Source organism: Arvicanthis niloticus (genome assembly GCF_011762505.2).
Source record: "Arvicanthis niloticus isolate mArvNil1 chromosome Y unlocalized genomic scaffold, mArvNil1.pat.X SUPER_Y_unloc_2, whole genome shotgun sequence".
Lineage (NCBI taxonomy): Eukaryota > Metazoa > Chordata > Mammalia > Rodentia > Muridae > Arvicanthis > Arvicanthis niloticus.
The window spans coordinates 4,055,267-4,072,510 of record NW_023044979.1 but is presented as its reverse complement, the minus strand read 5'-3'; the positions used below and the strand labels follow the sequence as shown (position 1 = coordinate 4,072,510).

General features: G+C 39.5%; 1 protein-coding gene across 1 annotated transcript; it reads left to right on the top strand.

The window, feature by feature from the left end:
* Window positions 1–3,946: 3,946 nt before the first annotated feature.
* On the top strand, window positions 3,947–12,933 carry LOC143441081 (uncharacterized). Its single transcript, XM_076928147.1, has 2 exons — window positions 3,947–3,963; window positions 12,144–12,933. Exons 1-2 carry the CDS (start codon window positions 3,947–3,949, stop codon window positions 12,931–12,933), a joined length of 807 nt encoding a protein of 268 aa, XP_076784262.1.
* Window positions 12,934–17,244: the final 4,311 nt, after the last annotated feature.

Below are 17,244 nucleotides of genomic sequence, written 5' to 3'. Positions count from 1 at the left end.
CTTTTTTCTACATATAATAATCTGGGCATCTGTAGTTTCTGCAGCATATATGTCCAAGCCCTTCTGACATTTACAGACTCCAGTGAGAGGTCATCTGCAGTTTCAATAGATCTTCATTTATGTTTATTGCCTTTGACCTTTGCAGCTTTTAGTATTCTTTCTTTGTACTGGATGTTTTGATTATTATATAGGAAAGAGACTTAATTTTATGGTCCATTCTGTTTGGTGTTTTGATGATTCTTTTACTGTGATAGGCACCTCTCTCCTTATGTTAGGAAATTTTTCTTCTAAGATTTTGTCATCAATATTTTCTGAGAATTTGATCTAATATTCTTCCTCTAGTCCTAGTATCCTTATGTTTTATCCTTTCATAATGTTCTAGATTTTCTAGATATTTTATGTCAGGAAGTTTTAGATTTAACATTTTCTTTGTGTGATATATTCATCTTTTCTATTGTATCTTCAATGCTTGAGATTTGTCTTTCATATCTGTATTCTTTTTATGAATTTTGCCTTCATAGTTTCTTTTTGCTGTCCTAAAGTTTCGCTTCCATCATTCCCTCAGTTTGTGTTTTGTTATTGTTTCTATTTCCACTTTTAGGTATTCAAAAATTTTGTTTTCTTCTACTCTGAGTTTGTTTTGCATGGCTCTATTTATAAGATTTGTTGGTTTCCTCCACTTTTTTGTTTGTGTTTTCCTGGCTGTCTTTGAGGTGTTTATTGATTTCCTCCAATTGTTTGTGCTTTCCTTGATTTCTTTAAGTGATTTCATCATTTCCACTTTTAGGGCCTCTATCATCTTCATACAGTTGGTTTCAAAGCCTTTTTCTTGTACTTCAGCTATGTTGGAATATTTAAGACCTTCTTTGGCAATATAAATGGGCTCATACTCATTAACCAGAGGGTGATAAATGTTACTCCTTAGTACAGAATCAAGTACCAGCATCATGGAATGGAATGTGGCTATCACTTCTGGAAGTGAATAGGTCCACTTTATGTCAATGCACTTGATATACAATAGTTTGTGTCCACACAATGAAATTTGGGTGGGACCCATCATAGGCTCCATGACAGATTCCATGAAGTATTCAGCTTACATTTAACCCAATGTTAGATTAATGCCATGGTTGTTTTTTCTTGTTAAATTGGACCGGGAGGCAAGTGAACCACTTTTTAAATAAGTTACTTTTGTTGAGATTATCATTTTAATAACATCACTTCCAATCACTAACCCTGGAGTCACCATTACAAAAAAACCACTGATGGTGACAGGGTAATAATTTTCTAATTTGCCAGCATGTATTTATTCATGTCAGATGAATGAAGACAAACTAGATTGATAGGTATATAATTTTGGAACTTTAGCATAATCTAAGGAATATTGAATTTCCAACATTGGAGATCTGTCCAATGTACTTTTATTGTTAAGTCAGGTCAGCTGATTGAGACACAGGCTATTGGCTGTAGCTCTGTGTGTCATGTTACAGATGACAGAAGCTAACACTGCACATAGCAGCCAGGTCAAAGAGTAGTGACTTAATGCCACTTTCTCTGCCAGGAAACCATCTATCTGCTCTTTTTCAAACTCAATGTAAACGTATATTTTTTCAATTATGTTTCCTTTTTCCTTTATAATTAAATTTTTTTTTAAAAAAAATTTATATTCCCACATTACCCGCCCCTTCCTGGTCCCTCTTCCCTGAGGTCTTCTCTCCATCTTCTTCCCTGCTGCTTCTGAGAGGTTTCTCTCCCACCTGCCCACACAGCAGTAACTCACCTCCACCAGTTTTCCTTTTCCCTGGGGCATCAAGTTTCTACAGGGTTAAGTGCATCCTCTCCCATTTTGGCCAGACGAGGCAGTCCTCTGCTGTACACATGCCCAGGGACATGAACCATCCCCTGTATGCTCCTTGGTTTTTGGCTTAGACTCTGGAAATCCTGAAGTGTCCATGTTAGTTGACATGGTTGTTCTTCTTATGAGGTTGCTATTCCCTTCACCTCCTTAAGTCTTTCTTCTGACTCTTCCATATATATATATATATATATATATATATATATATATATATGATATATATATATATCATATATATATGATAGATATTGATAGATGATAGATAGATAGATAGAGCAAATAAAAAAGATAGACGAAACTAATGAAAGGACACAGAGACAATATCCTAATTACCAAAATCAGAAATGAAAAGGAAGACATACAATTATATATATCTTCTCCTCAGCACCTCATGGTATCTTCTCCAAAATTGACCATGTAATCTGTCACAAATCGCCGGGCAGTGATGGTACACTCCTTTAATCCCAGCACTTCGGAGGCAGAGGCAGGTGGATTTCTGAGTTTGAGGCCAGCTTGGTCTACAGAGCGAGTTCCAGGAAAGCCAGGACTACACAGAAAAACCCTGACTGGAAAAAAAACCAAAACCCCAAATCTGTCACAAATCAAGCTTCAACAGATACAGGTTGACTGAAATATTCTCATTCATCCTATCAAATCACTAGACTAATGTAGACTTCAATAATAACAAAAACATCAGAAGGCCACATACTGAACAACTTTCTATACAATGATAACTTGTTCGGGGAAGAAATAAAGAAATAAAAGACTTTGTAGAATTCAATGAGAATGAAGACATAGGATACCAAAACTTACGGGACACAGTAAAAGCAGTGGTAATACAAAAATTCATAGCACTAAATGCCCTCATAAACATACCAGAGAGATCCTACACAAGCAACTTACAGCACACCAGAAAGCTTTAGAACAAAAAGAAGCAAACACACCTAAGAGACATAGACAGCAGGAAATAATCAAACACAGGGCACAAATGAACAAATTAGAAACTGTGGGTGCTGTGTGGAGACCTCAGGGTAGCTCTGAAATCTCATCATGGTGAGCACAGGATCACAATGTGTAGGGGCAGGCAGCTGAGCAGTGGGAGCTGGGGTGCTGGGTCCGCTCTAGTGCTGCATGGGAAGCATCAGCCAGATGTGACCACCCGTGAGGTCCCTGGTGATGCTCCTCACATGTTAGATCAGGAGGTGACCTCTGAGTAACTTCACTATCATGATTGATTCTGAATCTGCACAAAATATTTGGACCAGTTGCTTTCCTGTAGAAACACAGGTGGTTTTTCTGACTCTGCAGCACATGTGTCCAAACCATTTTGTCTTTTATAGTATACATTAAGAAGACAGGCATAGCCAGGCAATGGTGGCACACGCCTTTAATCGTGGCACTTGGAAGGGAGAGGCAGGTGGATGACAGTGATGGAATAATGATCAATAATCATGCTAATCAATAATCAATACTAATCAATGACCAACAACCAATACTAGTCAATAACCAAAATTGATCAATAATCATGATAATCAATAACAGATAACCAGCATTCAATGCTGATCAATAATCAATAACCAATACTAATCAATAGCCATAATGATCAATAATTGATGCCACACGCCTTTAATCCCAGCACTTGGTAGGCAGAGGCAGGCAGATTTCTGAGTTCGAGGCCAGCTTGGTGTACAGAGTGAGGATAGCCAGGGCTATGCAGAGATGGCTGCAGGCCCAAGACTATATTTCCGATGAGGGCTCATGCCAAGATGGCGACTGGCCTATGAACTACATATCCCATGTTGCCACGAGGAAAAGTAAGATGGCGGCCGCCCAGATACTACATTTCCCATGAAGGCTTGGGCCTGGCTCATATGCGCAGTGTTTGGAGGTCTCTGCTGGAGCTGATTGACTTCACAGAGAGCCAAGAGACTGTGCCTGGAGACCTTTGCCGCTGATGCTGCCGCCACCACGCCACCACTGCTGCAATCTGGGAGGAGCACCGCGGTCCCCGTGGCATTGGAGGGCTCCTTCTGATGTCACAGACTGCGCGACGCATACCGATTGCCCACAGCTAGGCCGCTGCAGACCGGGGAGATGACTGGAGCCTTCAGGTACCTTGGTGGGCAGGTGGAAGCCAAGGCCCTGGGTTGCTCATGAATCTGAGGCAGGGGCATTACTGGAGCTGCTTACAGGTACTGACTGACAGACCTGTGGACACACCCCTGACTTGTATAAAGGAGGACTTTATCGTGTTGGGCGTTATTATTGAAAGACCCCCAGAAGGGGAGACCCTCACTCTAGTCTTGGGAGATCGAGGTCAGCAAACAGAAAGAGGCTTATTTCAGGAATCATCCAGCTGAGGTCGAGACTCATAATGAGGGGTGGCAACCTCAAGGCCTGGGGGAGAAGGAAATTTAAATGAAAAAAACACAAACCAGGGGGGTGAGGGGGAAACCAAGGAAGGGTATCATAAAAATAGTGGAAAGTCCCAGCCCATCATTCAGTTGGTCATGGGGGAAACATCTTGTACATGTTTTTCTCAGGAATTCAATCTTGCTCAACCATCTACTTTGTGGTCAGCCAGTTCCAGGAACGACCCAGCTGACCTGTAGTTTTAGTTCTGCTTTCTTTGTGGTCAGCCAGTTCCTGGAACCTGGAGCTAGTGAACCAGTTGGCCTACATTCTTAGCTCAGCTCTAGGGGTCATACAAACTTTCCATACCCTTTATAAATTTTCATACCTTTCTATTGTCACGTGGTCATCATTTTTATGAGGACACAAGGGTCACCAGTATGTGTGAAACTGACCATCGATGGACTGTGATTACTATTCTGGGCTTTCATTTTAAGATCTAAAATAACGACTTAAGTACAGACACAGTGGTACAAGCCTTAAATCCAAGGAGATGAGCATCAAGCAGATCTCTGATTCAAGTCTTCCTGGTACAGAACAAGTTTTAGGTAAAGAAAAGCTTAGATACAGGCAAAGTGTTACACATGTATTACCCAGCATTCAGGAGACAGAGCCATGCAGATCTCTGAGTTCAAAGTTCATCTACTGAATAAGATCCAGGACAGTCAAGCTTAGGCAGTGAAGTTGTTGAAAATTATAAAGTTGGCGATGATGTAATAGAAGGAGCCATGTTCCAGCCCCAGCAAGCAGAGGAACTCAGCAGCTTTGTCCATGTGACTCTGCTTTTAGAGGAAAGAATAGAAGAAATGACTGACACAATTGATGCTGGTTGGCTGTAGTTAAAAAAATTTAGTGGGGATGAAGAAGAAACCAGCATCACTGAGGTGAAATCTTCTGGTGAGTGTTTTCTGAGAGGACAAAGGAGCTGTGCTCCAGAGATAGACAAGGTTGTCCCTTGTTGTGCACCTGGAGTTGATCATGTGTGAGAATCACCCAGGTGGTATTGGTTTTTAGGCATAAATAAATCTCATGCAGAGCAGGTAAGGCTTGGCCCAATGAAGGGAGTGTATGACAGGAACACAGTGAATCCTAGTCAAAGCGGAAAAACCCAGCATATTGAAGATGTCAGTCCCATGGGATGAGTAGAAAGAACAGCAGCAGCAGTAAAGTGGAGTCAGCCAGAACCTAGAGTGGAATAGATGGAAGAGGTGGTGAAGTGACCCAATCTCTTTTGAGGAGCACAGATGACCATGTCTGGATTTATTGAAGTTACTTTTGAAACCCTAATATTTTGAATTCCAGAGCTGTGGGGTACCTGCTCAGGAAAACAGTTCCAGACAGTGCAGTAACAGATAGTGAGGCAGGTCTTTGGATCAAGTATCTTTTCGACTGCCATGCATGGCTTGTGCTTGAACAGGAGCATGTTTTACTAATAAGGACTGCAGGCATAAAGATGAGTTTGTAAAGCCCAATCAGTTCTCTTTTAGAGAGTGCACAATGTCCGTTTGAGCAAACATCCTATGACAAATCCCCCTTGTCAACAGCCAGTCAAGGTACAACTGCAGAGTTAAGCTTCATGTAGATAACTAAAAAACCTTACAGAGAAAAATTTAGTCTACCTATCATGGTTGTCAGATGGTTTTGCCCCCTTGATTGGTTCCTGCAGATTATGCCAGACATGTAATTTTTAAAATATTAAGTTGATGACCTGTATGTTAATGCCCCAATCTTGCTGTAACTACAATAAATACCCAGCACCCCTAGACTTGGTCTCTCAGTTTTGATCTCATGTGAGGCTGACAGTCAAGAATCCTTATTAGAGAACTCATAATACAGACCTCCATGTGTTTGCATTGCAATAGGCTCCTTGTTGGTGGATGGGGTCTCTGTGACTTGGACATAACATCTTAGTGCATTGACTAGAACCCCAAGACCCCCAGGACTCCCAACATAAGGATTGAAAGGCCGGTTTTTAATATCAACCATTGTTTCTGTGTCAGTGGCTTGTCTGCCAGATATGAGTCTGTGTGCCTTGGTTTTCAGGTTTTTCTTGAGTATATGTGGAGGGAGATGACTAAGTTGAACCTGGAACCCTGCTACAGTGGATACGCTGGAGAGTCGCAGCCCTAAAGTGCTTTGAAGATGTTCCAGAGCCAGGTATAGTGGACGGTGTTTCTCTGGTCTTAATTTCTGGGAAGGTTAGAGCAGACTTGGAGCCCTGCTACAGGGCTCACAGCTGCCATCCTGTCTTCATTTTCTCCTCTGTCTAAGTGGAGGAATCTGCTGGGTAGCCTCTACCACCCCCTTGTGGCTGTCTATTTTGTGTGTTGCAATTTGTTATTCTCTGACTGAGGAAATTAGACAGACTCCACCCTAGTCAATTTAGTTTCTAGCCCCACACCTTGGGTTAAATCCTTAACAACAGGACCTAGACCCATTGACTAGTCCATGATAGAGAGCTCTTCGAGACAGCATCCAGGGAAAAATCAGGCTCTGCCTACCTTATTTTAAAGGGTAGAAAGACAAAGACCTCATTTCCCACCTCCTGAACTACCTTCTGCCCAGTTCATATGTGACTCTAGTTTTGAACTTGGAGCTGTCATAAGATGGAAGGTCGTTCTTCATCAACTCTCACAAATTTAGCATATCTTCCTTTAACCAGAGATCCTGTCCTTTGTTGGCGGCCATTTCCAGTTGTGTGGGACAATATGCTTTTCTGTCCACCTTCCAGCTGTTTTAGCCTCCTCTTTGGTAGCACTGGCCTGGGAACCCAGGGTTAAATATGCTCACCCCAGGTCAGCACAGCCTCTGAGCTCCCCATTCCAGCGTATCCTTCCCTGCTCTGAGTCAGGTGCCCTCCCTATTTTGTCCTTGCTCAGCCAAAACTCCAACTCCTTGTTGTGGTGTCAGAGTTTCCTGTTATTGATACGGTTAGCTCATTGGTTTTATGTTGTAACAACTTCCTCATTTATTATTGTGTCTGTGTCATAGTTGTCTTTAGTTCTCAGCATTTCAGAGCTACAGTCATCTGAAGGAGGAGACTCAATTGAGAGCTCTCATCAGAAAGGCTGGTTGCTATGATTGTGAGACATAGTGTTGATGATTGATTAGGAAGGCTCTTCCACTGAGTGTTGCAATATCCCTAAGCAAGTAGGCCAGTGCTGGATGAGAGATCAGGGTGAGCTTGAGACAGTGACCAAGCAAGAGAACCAGCCAGGAGACAGTGTTTACCCATGCTTTTTGCCTTCAGTTTCTAATCTAAGCTCTCAAAATGATGGACTGTGATCTGACAGAACTATGTACAACAACCACTTATTACCTGAGATGCTTTTGCTTAGAGGATTCAATAGCAGCAGATTAACAAGTTAGAACAACAACAAAATAGTATCAAAGAGTTATTTTGCTGCTGTACACAATCTACCTTAAAGATTGTATTCTTGTGTACAAGACAAATATTGAGTAGAAAGTTATTTGGATTGGTTGGTGTCTTTAACTCTCCACTGAGGGTCCTGCCTGACTGCAGGATGTGGCCTCTTCAGAGTCCATCTCTCACTGCTATGCATCTCAGCTAAGATCAACCTTAGACTCCTTGGTACCCTCCAATTTGTGGTCTCTGGCACATCCTAAATATACCCCTTCCCACCAGCCAGCTGCAGATTTTGATTCATTTTCCCTCTTTGGGCCTCTCTTATCTCTCACCACACCTGTTGCTGGTTCTCCCCGATTCCCCTTCTTATCTGCTCTCCCATGCAGTTCTCTCTCTTCCATCTGCCTCCTATAATAGCTTTACTCCCCCTTCTGAATGAGATGCAACTGTGCTCATTTGGGCCTTCCTGCGTGTATAGCTTCTTTGGGTCTATGAAGTGTAGTGGGGGTTTCCTGTATTTTATTAGTCACTTGTAAGTGAGCACATACATGCATGTGCTTTTAGGTCTGGGTTACCTCATTCAGGATAATAGTTTCTAGCTGTATCCATATTCCTGCAATATTCATGATGTCCTTGTATTTAATAGCTAAATAATGTTTTATTTCGTAAATGAAGCACATTTTTATATCCATATTTTGGTTGAGAGACATCTGCATTCTTCCAGTTTCAAGCTGTTATAAATAAAATGACTATGTATTTTGTGAAGTCCCTATTTTCAGTCTCCTGCCCACACAGAATCCCTCCCTCCAATATCCTCTGTTTCTCTTTTAAGAGGTTGTGGGCCCCTGGGTATCTCCACACCACGGACCATAGAGTCTCTGCTGGGTTAAGTTCATCCTTTCCATTGAAGCCAGACATGGCAGCACAGTTCAGGGAGCAGATTTCACAGATAGACAGCAAGTTTAGGGACACCCACTGTTACAAATGTTGGAGGACCATCATGAAGACTGAGCTGCACATCTGCTACGTATGTTTTAGGGGCCTTAGTCTAGACTGTGTGTGCTATTTCTTTTGAGGATCAGTCTGTGAGTGTCCCCAAGGGCCCAGGTCAGCTGAGACAGTTGGTCTTCCTGTGGAGGGGTTCCTATCCTCTTCAGGGCCATCAGTCCTTCCCCCAACTCTTCCATAACAGTCCCCAAGGACCATTCAATGTTTCACTATGGTTCTCTGCATCTGTTTCAAGTCAGCTGCTGGGGGAAGCCTGTCAATGGACAATTATGCAAGGCTCCTGTGTGGCAGCACCACAGAGTATCCCTAATAATATCATGGATTAGTGCTTGTTCATAAGGAGGGTCTCCAGTTGGGCAAGTTTTCATCGACCATTCCCTCAGTCTCTGCTCCAGCTTTACCCTTGCATTTCTTTTAGTCAGGACATATTTTATTCTGTGTGTCTACTGTGTTGTAGTTGAAACTAATTCTTCAGCTTTCTTCTCATGTTCCCATATATTCCCCATTTATTCTCAGTCTCTAATTCCCATAAGATACAGTATAAACATTTGCTATTCAATGCTAAGCTATTTTGCAAGCATGGTGGTTTTTATATTTTCAACTTTATATGTTTTGTTTATTGTTTTCAAGACTAAATTTCTCTGGGAAGCCCTTCCTGTCCTGATTGTAGATATAGAAACTACAGAAGCCCCCTGACATGTTTTTCAATAAGCACATGCTTTTGTGCTGCTCTTCATTCACATCTTTAATTTTGAAATTCAGCCTAATATATAGATTATATTCTATTTCTCCGGATGGCTTATGCTCATGTCATCATTATTATCTGATGCTTCAGATTCATTGAATTGCAGGTGTATGATGTTCTGCCTACCTCTTATGTTTGTTGTGAAATTTTTGAATAAATAAGTGTATTATGGCTGGGTGCATGAATATGAATATCATGTGTGCCTCATCTTTACTGTTGTTAGAATTTGACCTCTGAACTCCTGAACGTGAAGAAATGGACAGGTGTTGGTCCACATGTGTATGCTAGAAATTGACCACCATTATGTGGAAGACCAGCAAGAGCTTTCAACTCCTGAGCTATATCTACTTATCTACATTCTTTATTTCTGATCAACATATACATTACTGCTGGGTGGTTGTGGTACATGCCTTTAATCCCAGCACTTGGAAGGCAGAGGCAGGCGGATTTCTGAGTTCAAGGCCAGACTGGTCTACAGAGTGTGTTTCAGGACTGCCAGGGCAATACAGAGAAATTCTGTATTGAAAAAAAAAACCCCATATATATTACTAATATTTTCATCTGTCCATTTTTAACTGTTTAAACATGCATTCCCTTTTAGTAAAATTTAATTAATGTTGCTGTTTAAACTGTTTCACTCTATGTTTATGCAAGATAATACAGAACTGCAGTGAATGCATAATTTTTTGCAGTAACTTCAGTAAAGAACTGTGAGTTTATTCTATCATTTTTGTTTCTTGCTTTTTTTTTTAGCAGAGTGAGGTTCTTAACATGTAACTTTTGCTGTCCTGAAATTCAAATCATAGACTGAGCTGGCATCCAGCTCAACGACATACACCTGCCTGTACCTCTGTGATTAAAGACATGAGCAAATACACACAGCTTGCCCATCACTTTTGTAGTTAGTGATTGTTCATACAGCTTTTCAGATGTGTGCTCAGTATAGTTCATCTGTCTCCCCCTGGATATCCCTCTCAATTGCCATTTGTGATGCAAGGCTATATCCTATTCTAAGGGTTCAGGAGTGACACAGGTGAACCCTGTGTCAAAAGTTCAAGTGTCAATATTTCAAATATCTTCTAAACTGACATGGTGTTTATATTATAATTTGTGTGTCAGAAAATAAGTGGAGGAATCACATGAATTATAAGATTATATTGTCTAGGAAGCAAAACTTTACTTTGTAATGATGTCAGTATCAGGCTATGTGTTAGACACATATATGTGATATTTTAGGAAGCAGTGACTTATGATGATATACATGTGAACTTCACGGCAGAAGAGTGGAATTTGCTCAATTCTTCCCAGAAAAATCTCTACAAAGATGTGATGCTTGAGACCTACTGGAACCTCACTGCTATAGGTAAGACTGAATTTTTTTGCTTCTCAAAATAAGGGAAAAATGTTTCTTGGTTACTGATGATCATCCCTTATTTCAATAGAGAACAAGTAATATTGAGTTGCATAAATCAGGTTCATTGCTGTGAAAATTCAGAGTAACTTGAATTTTGACTAATTCCAATACCATATCATTCATTTTCTGGTACCTTGGTTTCAGGATATAATTTGGAAGTCCATCACACTGAAGAACAACGTCAAACTTCTAGAAGTCATGAAAGGTAATTTTAATATTTAAGCTGATACAAATATGCCTGAGAGGAAATTTTAATATGATCTAGAAGCTCTAAATGAAAGCAAGTGTGTAAAATATCGGTCCTTTTATTATAGCTGTGATTATAATATTCTCCCAAAACTATGTACCTCAATATCAGTTATCTGATTGGTGTTTGCAATTCAATTCTGTAAGAAAGAAGAGAAGGAATCAATGCCTTAAATGATTCCTTTATTTGACTTGTATCTCCACTAGAGCTATGTTGTGGAACTACCAATTTGTATAGTCTCATAATATTTAGATGTTGCACATTGAATAGTGATAAACATGTATCCATAAACTTCTAATAAGCAAATACTCCATGATAAAGTTGGAGATACTCATATTCTTGTAGTGAAACTTTTAAGTTTCTGGGGAGGTCAGTTTATGAGAGTCAAGAATGTTGTCATTGAGAAACATTAATCATGTCGGAAATGAACAAAAAGTTGATGTTTGTGAATTTAATGTGGAAACCTTTCATTTGTTCTTCTTTTTAATGGTTATATCAATTGTCAGAATGGATGAAACCCTGTGAGCATAGAGATACTAAAATTAACAACATACCTCTATCTACTTCAGAACAATGAGAAGATATGCAGTATTCTGCCTTTGGTAAACGTTCTGAATATGATAGATGTTTGCAATTAATTGTTTTTCTGACCTTACTGGGAACATCCCCAAAGTCACACTGTAGAAAATCTCTATGGGTACTAGAAGGATGTAAATTCTTTTGTTTATTCTGGTTCACAGTGCTGCTGTTGTGTGATGCACACTACAGGAAAAACTAAGAATGTAATCAGTGTTTTAATGCTCTGAGTTATCCCATATTTCTTATGACATGTTAAAAACATCATATGGAAATCTCATATAGAAAAAAGATTTTGTAAATGTGAGCCATGTAATAAATGGTCCTACCATCACAGGTATTTTCAGAGAGGTAAAGCAACCCACAGTGAGCAAGTACAACCATGAACATCAAAGTGATAGAACCTTAAGATCTCAGTGTTCTTTATTATTAGACCAACTGTAAAATTTATACATATTTGTAAAATGGTTGATCAGGCTATGAATGTGGTAAAGTTTTCACATGTGCCCATTATTGTTGTAGGTATGAAAGAAGTCATACTGGAGAAAAACCACATGAATTTAATCAATCTGGTAAAGCCTTTTCATATCACAGCCATCTCCAAAGACATAAAAGAACACACACTGGAGAGAAACCTTATAAATGTAATCAATGTGGTAAAGCCTTTTCAAGTCACAGTAATCTCCAAAGACATAAAAGAACACATACTGGAGGGAAACTTTATGAATGTAATCAATGTGGTAAAGGCTTTATGCAACAAAGTCATCTCCAAATACATAAAAGAACACATACTGGAGAGAAACCTTATGAATGTAATGAATGTGGTAAAGCCTTTTCACATCACAGTAGTCTCCAATATCATAAAAGAACACATACTGGAGAGAAACCTTATAAATGTAATCAATGTAGTAAAGCATTTCCAAGGCCCAGTCATCTCCAAAGACATAAAAGAACACATACTGGAGAGAAACCTTATCAATGTAATCAATGTGGTAAAGCCTTTTCAGATCACAGTCATCTCCAATCTCATAAAAGAATACATACTGGAGAGAAACCTTATGAATGTAATCAATGTGGTAAAGCCTTTTCATGTCACAGTAGTCTCCGATATCATAAAATAACACATACTGGAGAGAGACCTTATGAATGTAATCAATGTGGTAAAGCCTTTTCATGTCACAGTAATCTCCAATATCATAAAAGAACACATACTGGAGAGAAACCTTATGAATGTAATCAATGTGGTAAAGGCTTTATACAACCAAGTCATCTCCAACATCATAAAAGAACCCATACCAGAGAGAAACTTTAGTTATGTAATCAATGTGGAAAAAACCATTTATAAGTGAAAAGGTTCCAAAGACATAAATGATCACATACTGGAGAGAAACTTTATGAATGTAATTCATATAGTAAAAGCCTTTTCACAAAGTTTTTCTTTCCAAAAGCATAAAAGAACCCATATTGGAAAGAAACCTATGAATGTGATCATTGTGGTAAAAGCCTTTCCATAAGGATTTTTCTCAAAAACATCAAAGAACCCATATTGGACAGAACTATAAATGTAATCATTGTGCTAAAGCCTTTGCATGTCCCACTAATCTTGAAAACATAAAAGATCCCATATTGGAAGAAACCTCATGAATGTGATCAACGTGGTAAAGACTTTTCACAACTTTAGCATCTCCATTATTATAAAAGAACAGGAACAGGAGAGAAACCTCATGAATATAATCAGTGTAGTAAAGCATTTACAAGTCACTGTCATCTGCAGTGACAGGAGAGATCTCATACCGGAGAGAAAACTGCTTGAATATTAAAAATGTGGTTAAGCCTCTGCATGTCATAGTTCTTTACACGTACACAAAGAAATCACACTGGAGAGAAGCCTCATTAAAGTAATCACTGTGGAAAAACTGACAATTCACTTTTATCTGTGACTACATAATAGAGCACATTCAAGAGAGTGACTCAGTGTCATCAAGGTGCTAAGCCCTTGCATGTCACAGGCATCGCCTGATACATAAAAGAACACATACTGTAGAGAAGCTGCATGAATTCGATGAATGAGGTAAAGTCTTTGCATGACAATGTACTCTCCAAATACTTCAAGTAACACAATTTTTAGAGAAACCTTTTGAATGTAACAAACATGGGGAAGCCTTTGCCTATCACTGTAGTCTCCAAAGACATAAAGGACCACAAATTGGACAGAAATCTTGTGAATGTTCTCAAATTGGAGACTTGTTTACATGCCACAGAATTCTGAATCCAAAAATCAACACATACTAGAGAGAAACCTTCTGAAAGTAATCTATGTGGTAAAGCATCTGCATGTCCTAATCGTATTTAAATGCATGAACAAATTTATATTAAGAATAAACTGTGATGATTTGAATATGCTTGTCCCTAAGAAGTGACAATGTTAGTATGTTTGGACTTGTTGGAGTAGAAATTATTGTTTTGAAAGAAGTACAATTCTAGTGTGGTGGTCCTTGGAGCTCAGACCAGTACAAAACAGACTCTGCTACTATTTTGCTGGAAGACAGTCTCTTCCTGGATGCCTTCTCATGAAAATGCAAAACTCTCAGCTCCTCCAGCATCATGGCTGCCTGCATGCTGCTATTCTTCCTGCTATGTTGATAATGAACTAAACATTTGAATGTGTAAGACAGACCTCATTAACTATTTGCCTTTAACACAGTTGCCTTGGTCACAGTGTCTCTTCTTAGCAGTGGAAGTTCTATCTAAGACAGAAGTTGGTACCCCAGACTTAAGTATTCTTATTGGTAGCCCTGACCATGTTTTTGTTGGAAGCAATGTGGGTTTGACTTTGGGTTTGTACAAGCATTAAGTGGAACTTCATGGGGCATGCTAGTAGAACACATATGTACTAAGGATAATTTCAACTTTCTATATAGTTTTTGTAATGCTTTGTTGAAAACTGTTGCTGTGTTTTGCTCTCATCCAAAGGTAAAGAGGTTTATTTTGTTAATTGCATTGACAAAGGAAGTCTCAGGAAAGCCAAGCATAGCCTTTAGCCTGTGTTTACTCTCACAGTGATAGTTTTGATCATGCTCAGTAATCTTAGAAAGGAAAATTATGAGATGTTAGCTTCAAAGAGAAAATCTCATCAGGAAGGTGAATGAAGCTAAATCTTGTGATCAAAGATACACAGTGTTATTAAAGAAATGGTGATATGGCAAGATTCCCTCCACCTAAACATATGGATGTGAAGTTGTATGGATGAGAATTGTAGAATGTTAGGCATTATTATAACCTGGTTATTGTTTTTATGTGGACATAAGGAGATGCAAGTATGTGTCCAATTGACAATTGACAGATTATTATTGCTATACTGGGTTTTCAACTGAAAATCTAAAAGGATATAGGATATACTTAGGTCCAGGCATGGTGGTACATACCTTAAATCCAAGAATATCAGAGTCAAGCAGATTTCTGATTCAAGTCATTCTGGTACAGAACAAGTTTTAGGTAATGAAAACCTTAGGTATGGGCAAAGTGTTACCCAGCATTCAGAAGACAGAGCCATGCAGATCTCTGACTTCAAGGTTTATATACAGAGCATGTTCAAGGACAGCTGAGCTTAGGCAGTGAAGTTGTTGAAAACTAGAAAGCTGGTGATGAAGTAATAGAAGGGGCCAGGTTCCAGCCCCAGCAAGCAGAAGAACTCAAGAACATTGTCCATGTGGCTCTGCTTTTAGAGGAAAGAATAGAAGGGACGACTGAGACAATTGATGCTGGTTGGCTGTAGTTAAAAAATTAGTGATGATGAAGAAGAAACCAGCATCACTGAGGTAAGATCTTCTGGTGTTTCCTAAGAGGAGAAAGACATTGTATTCCAGAGGTAGCTAAGGTTGTACCTTTTTGTGCAGCTTGACTCAGTCCTGTGTAAGACTCACCCAGGTGGCACTGATTTTAAGGCATGAGTGTTTCATGCAGTGCAGCTAAGGCTTGGCACCATGAAGGGAGCATGAGAGGAATGCAGTCAAGACTGTTTGTCACAGAAGAACCCAGCATATTGAAGATGTCTGTCCCATGGGATGAGCAGAAAGAACAGCAGCAGCCGTTGAGTGGAGTCAAGCAGAACCTAGTGTACTATAGAGGGAAGAGCTGGGGAAAGACCCAGCTTCTTTTGAGTATGGCAGAAGATCATCTGTGGTTCCCAGATACTGGAACAAGAAGCTGTAATTTTGAGGATACTTTGGAGACCCCAAGAGTTTTAGATTCCCGAGCTATAAGATACCTTCTCAGGAAAACTACTGTCAGGAAATATAATCAGCCAAAGAGAAAGAATTGTGCTGCAGTAAGTATGGAAGAAAGGAGTTAGAGATCTGAAGAACACTTGATATCAGAGATGAAGATGCAGAGTTTGGAGATTTCCTTGCTGCTTTTGTTCTTTTTTTGACCAGTATTTTCTCACAGTGGTGATTAGAAATGGTGACCTATATTCTGTGAATTTGGATGGATATTATGTGGTATTTTTTTTGAAAGTGTAGGGGATTATAGTTACATAATTGGAATGATCTCAGAAGAGACATTGAACTTTTAACATTTATGAGACTTCTATAGATGATGAGGACTTTTTAATTTGAACCTCACATATTTTGTATTATTGTCCTTTTTTTGGTTTTTCGGAACATGGTTTCTCTGTGTAGCTCTGGCTGTCCTGGAACTCACTCTGTAGACCAGGCTGGCCTCGAACTCAGAAATCCGCCTGCCTCCTGTGAATTTGGATGGATATTATGTGCTATATTTATGAACGTATAGGGGATTATAGTTACATGATTGGATGAATCTCAGAAGAGACTTTGAACTTTAGACTTTTAACATTTATGAGACTTCTATAGATGATGGAGACTTTTAAATTTGAACCCCTTATATTTTGTATTATGTTATTTTTAAATATGGTCTCCATACACTCATGTGTTTGCACAATCATATGGGGGCCAGGCAGTGGAATGTGGCAGTATAAATATGCTTGGCTCAGGGAGTGAGAGGAAGTTATTATGAGATATGGCCTTGTTGGAGGAAGTGCATCACTTTGGGGGTGGGATTTGAAGTTCCACCCAGTGCAGAATGGACCTTCCTACTAGCTCCCTGGCAGACAGTCTCTTCCTGGCTGCCTTTGGATCAAAAAGCAAAACTCTCAGCTTCTTCACCAGCATCATGTTTTTTTGCATGCCTGCCTTGCTTCCTGCTATGAAAAAAAAGGTCTAAATCTCTGAAACTATAAGCCAGTCCCAATTAAACTGTTGCTTTTATAGAAGTTGACTTGTTCATTATTTCTCTTTGTATCAATAGAAACACTAAGACGGAAACCCTGTGAGTGTGTTTAATATGGTCAAGCCTTTGCACAATTCTCTAGTCTTCATTATCATGAAAGAATGTGTGCTAGAGAAAAACCTTATGAATATGTTTATTATAATGAATCCTTTGCACACCTCTAAAGTCTTCATCATTATGAAACTATTCATACTGGACAGTGGTTACATACTGTGCTAAAGCCTTTACGTCATGGGGTCCACTGAGATCCAACACAACTCAACCACAGGACAAGGCAAATGATAAGAATTCATTGTAATCAAGTCACTGCTGATAA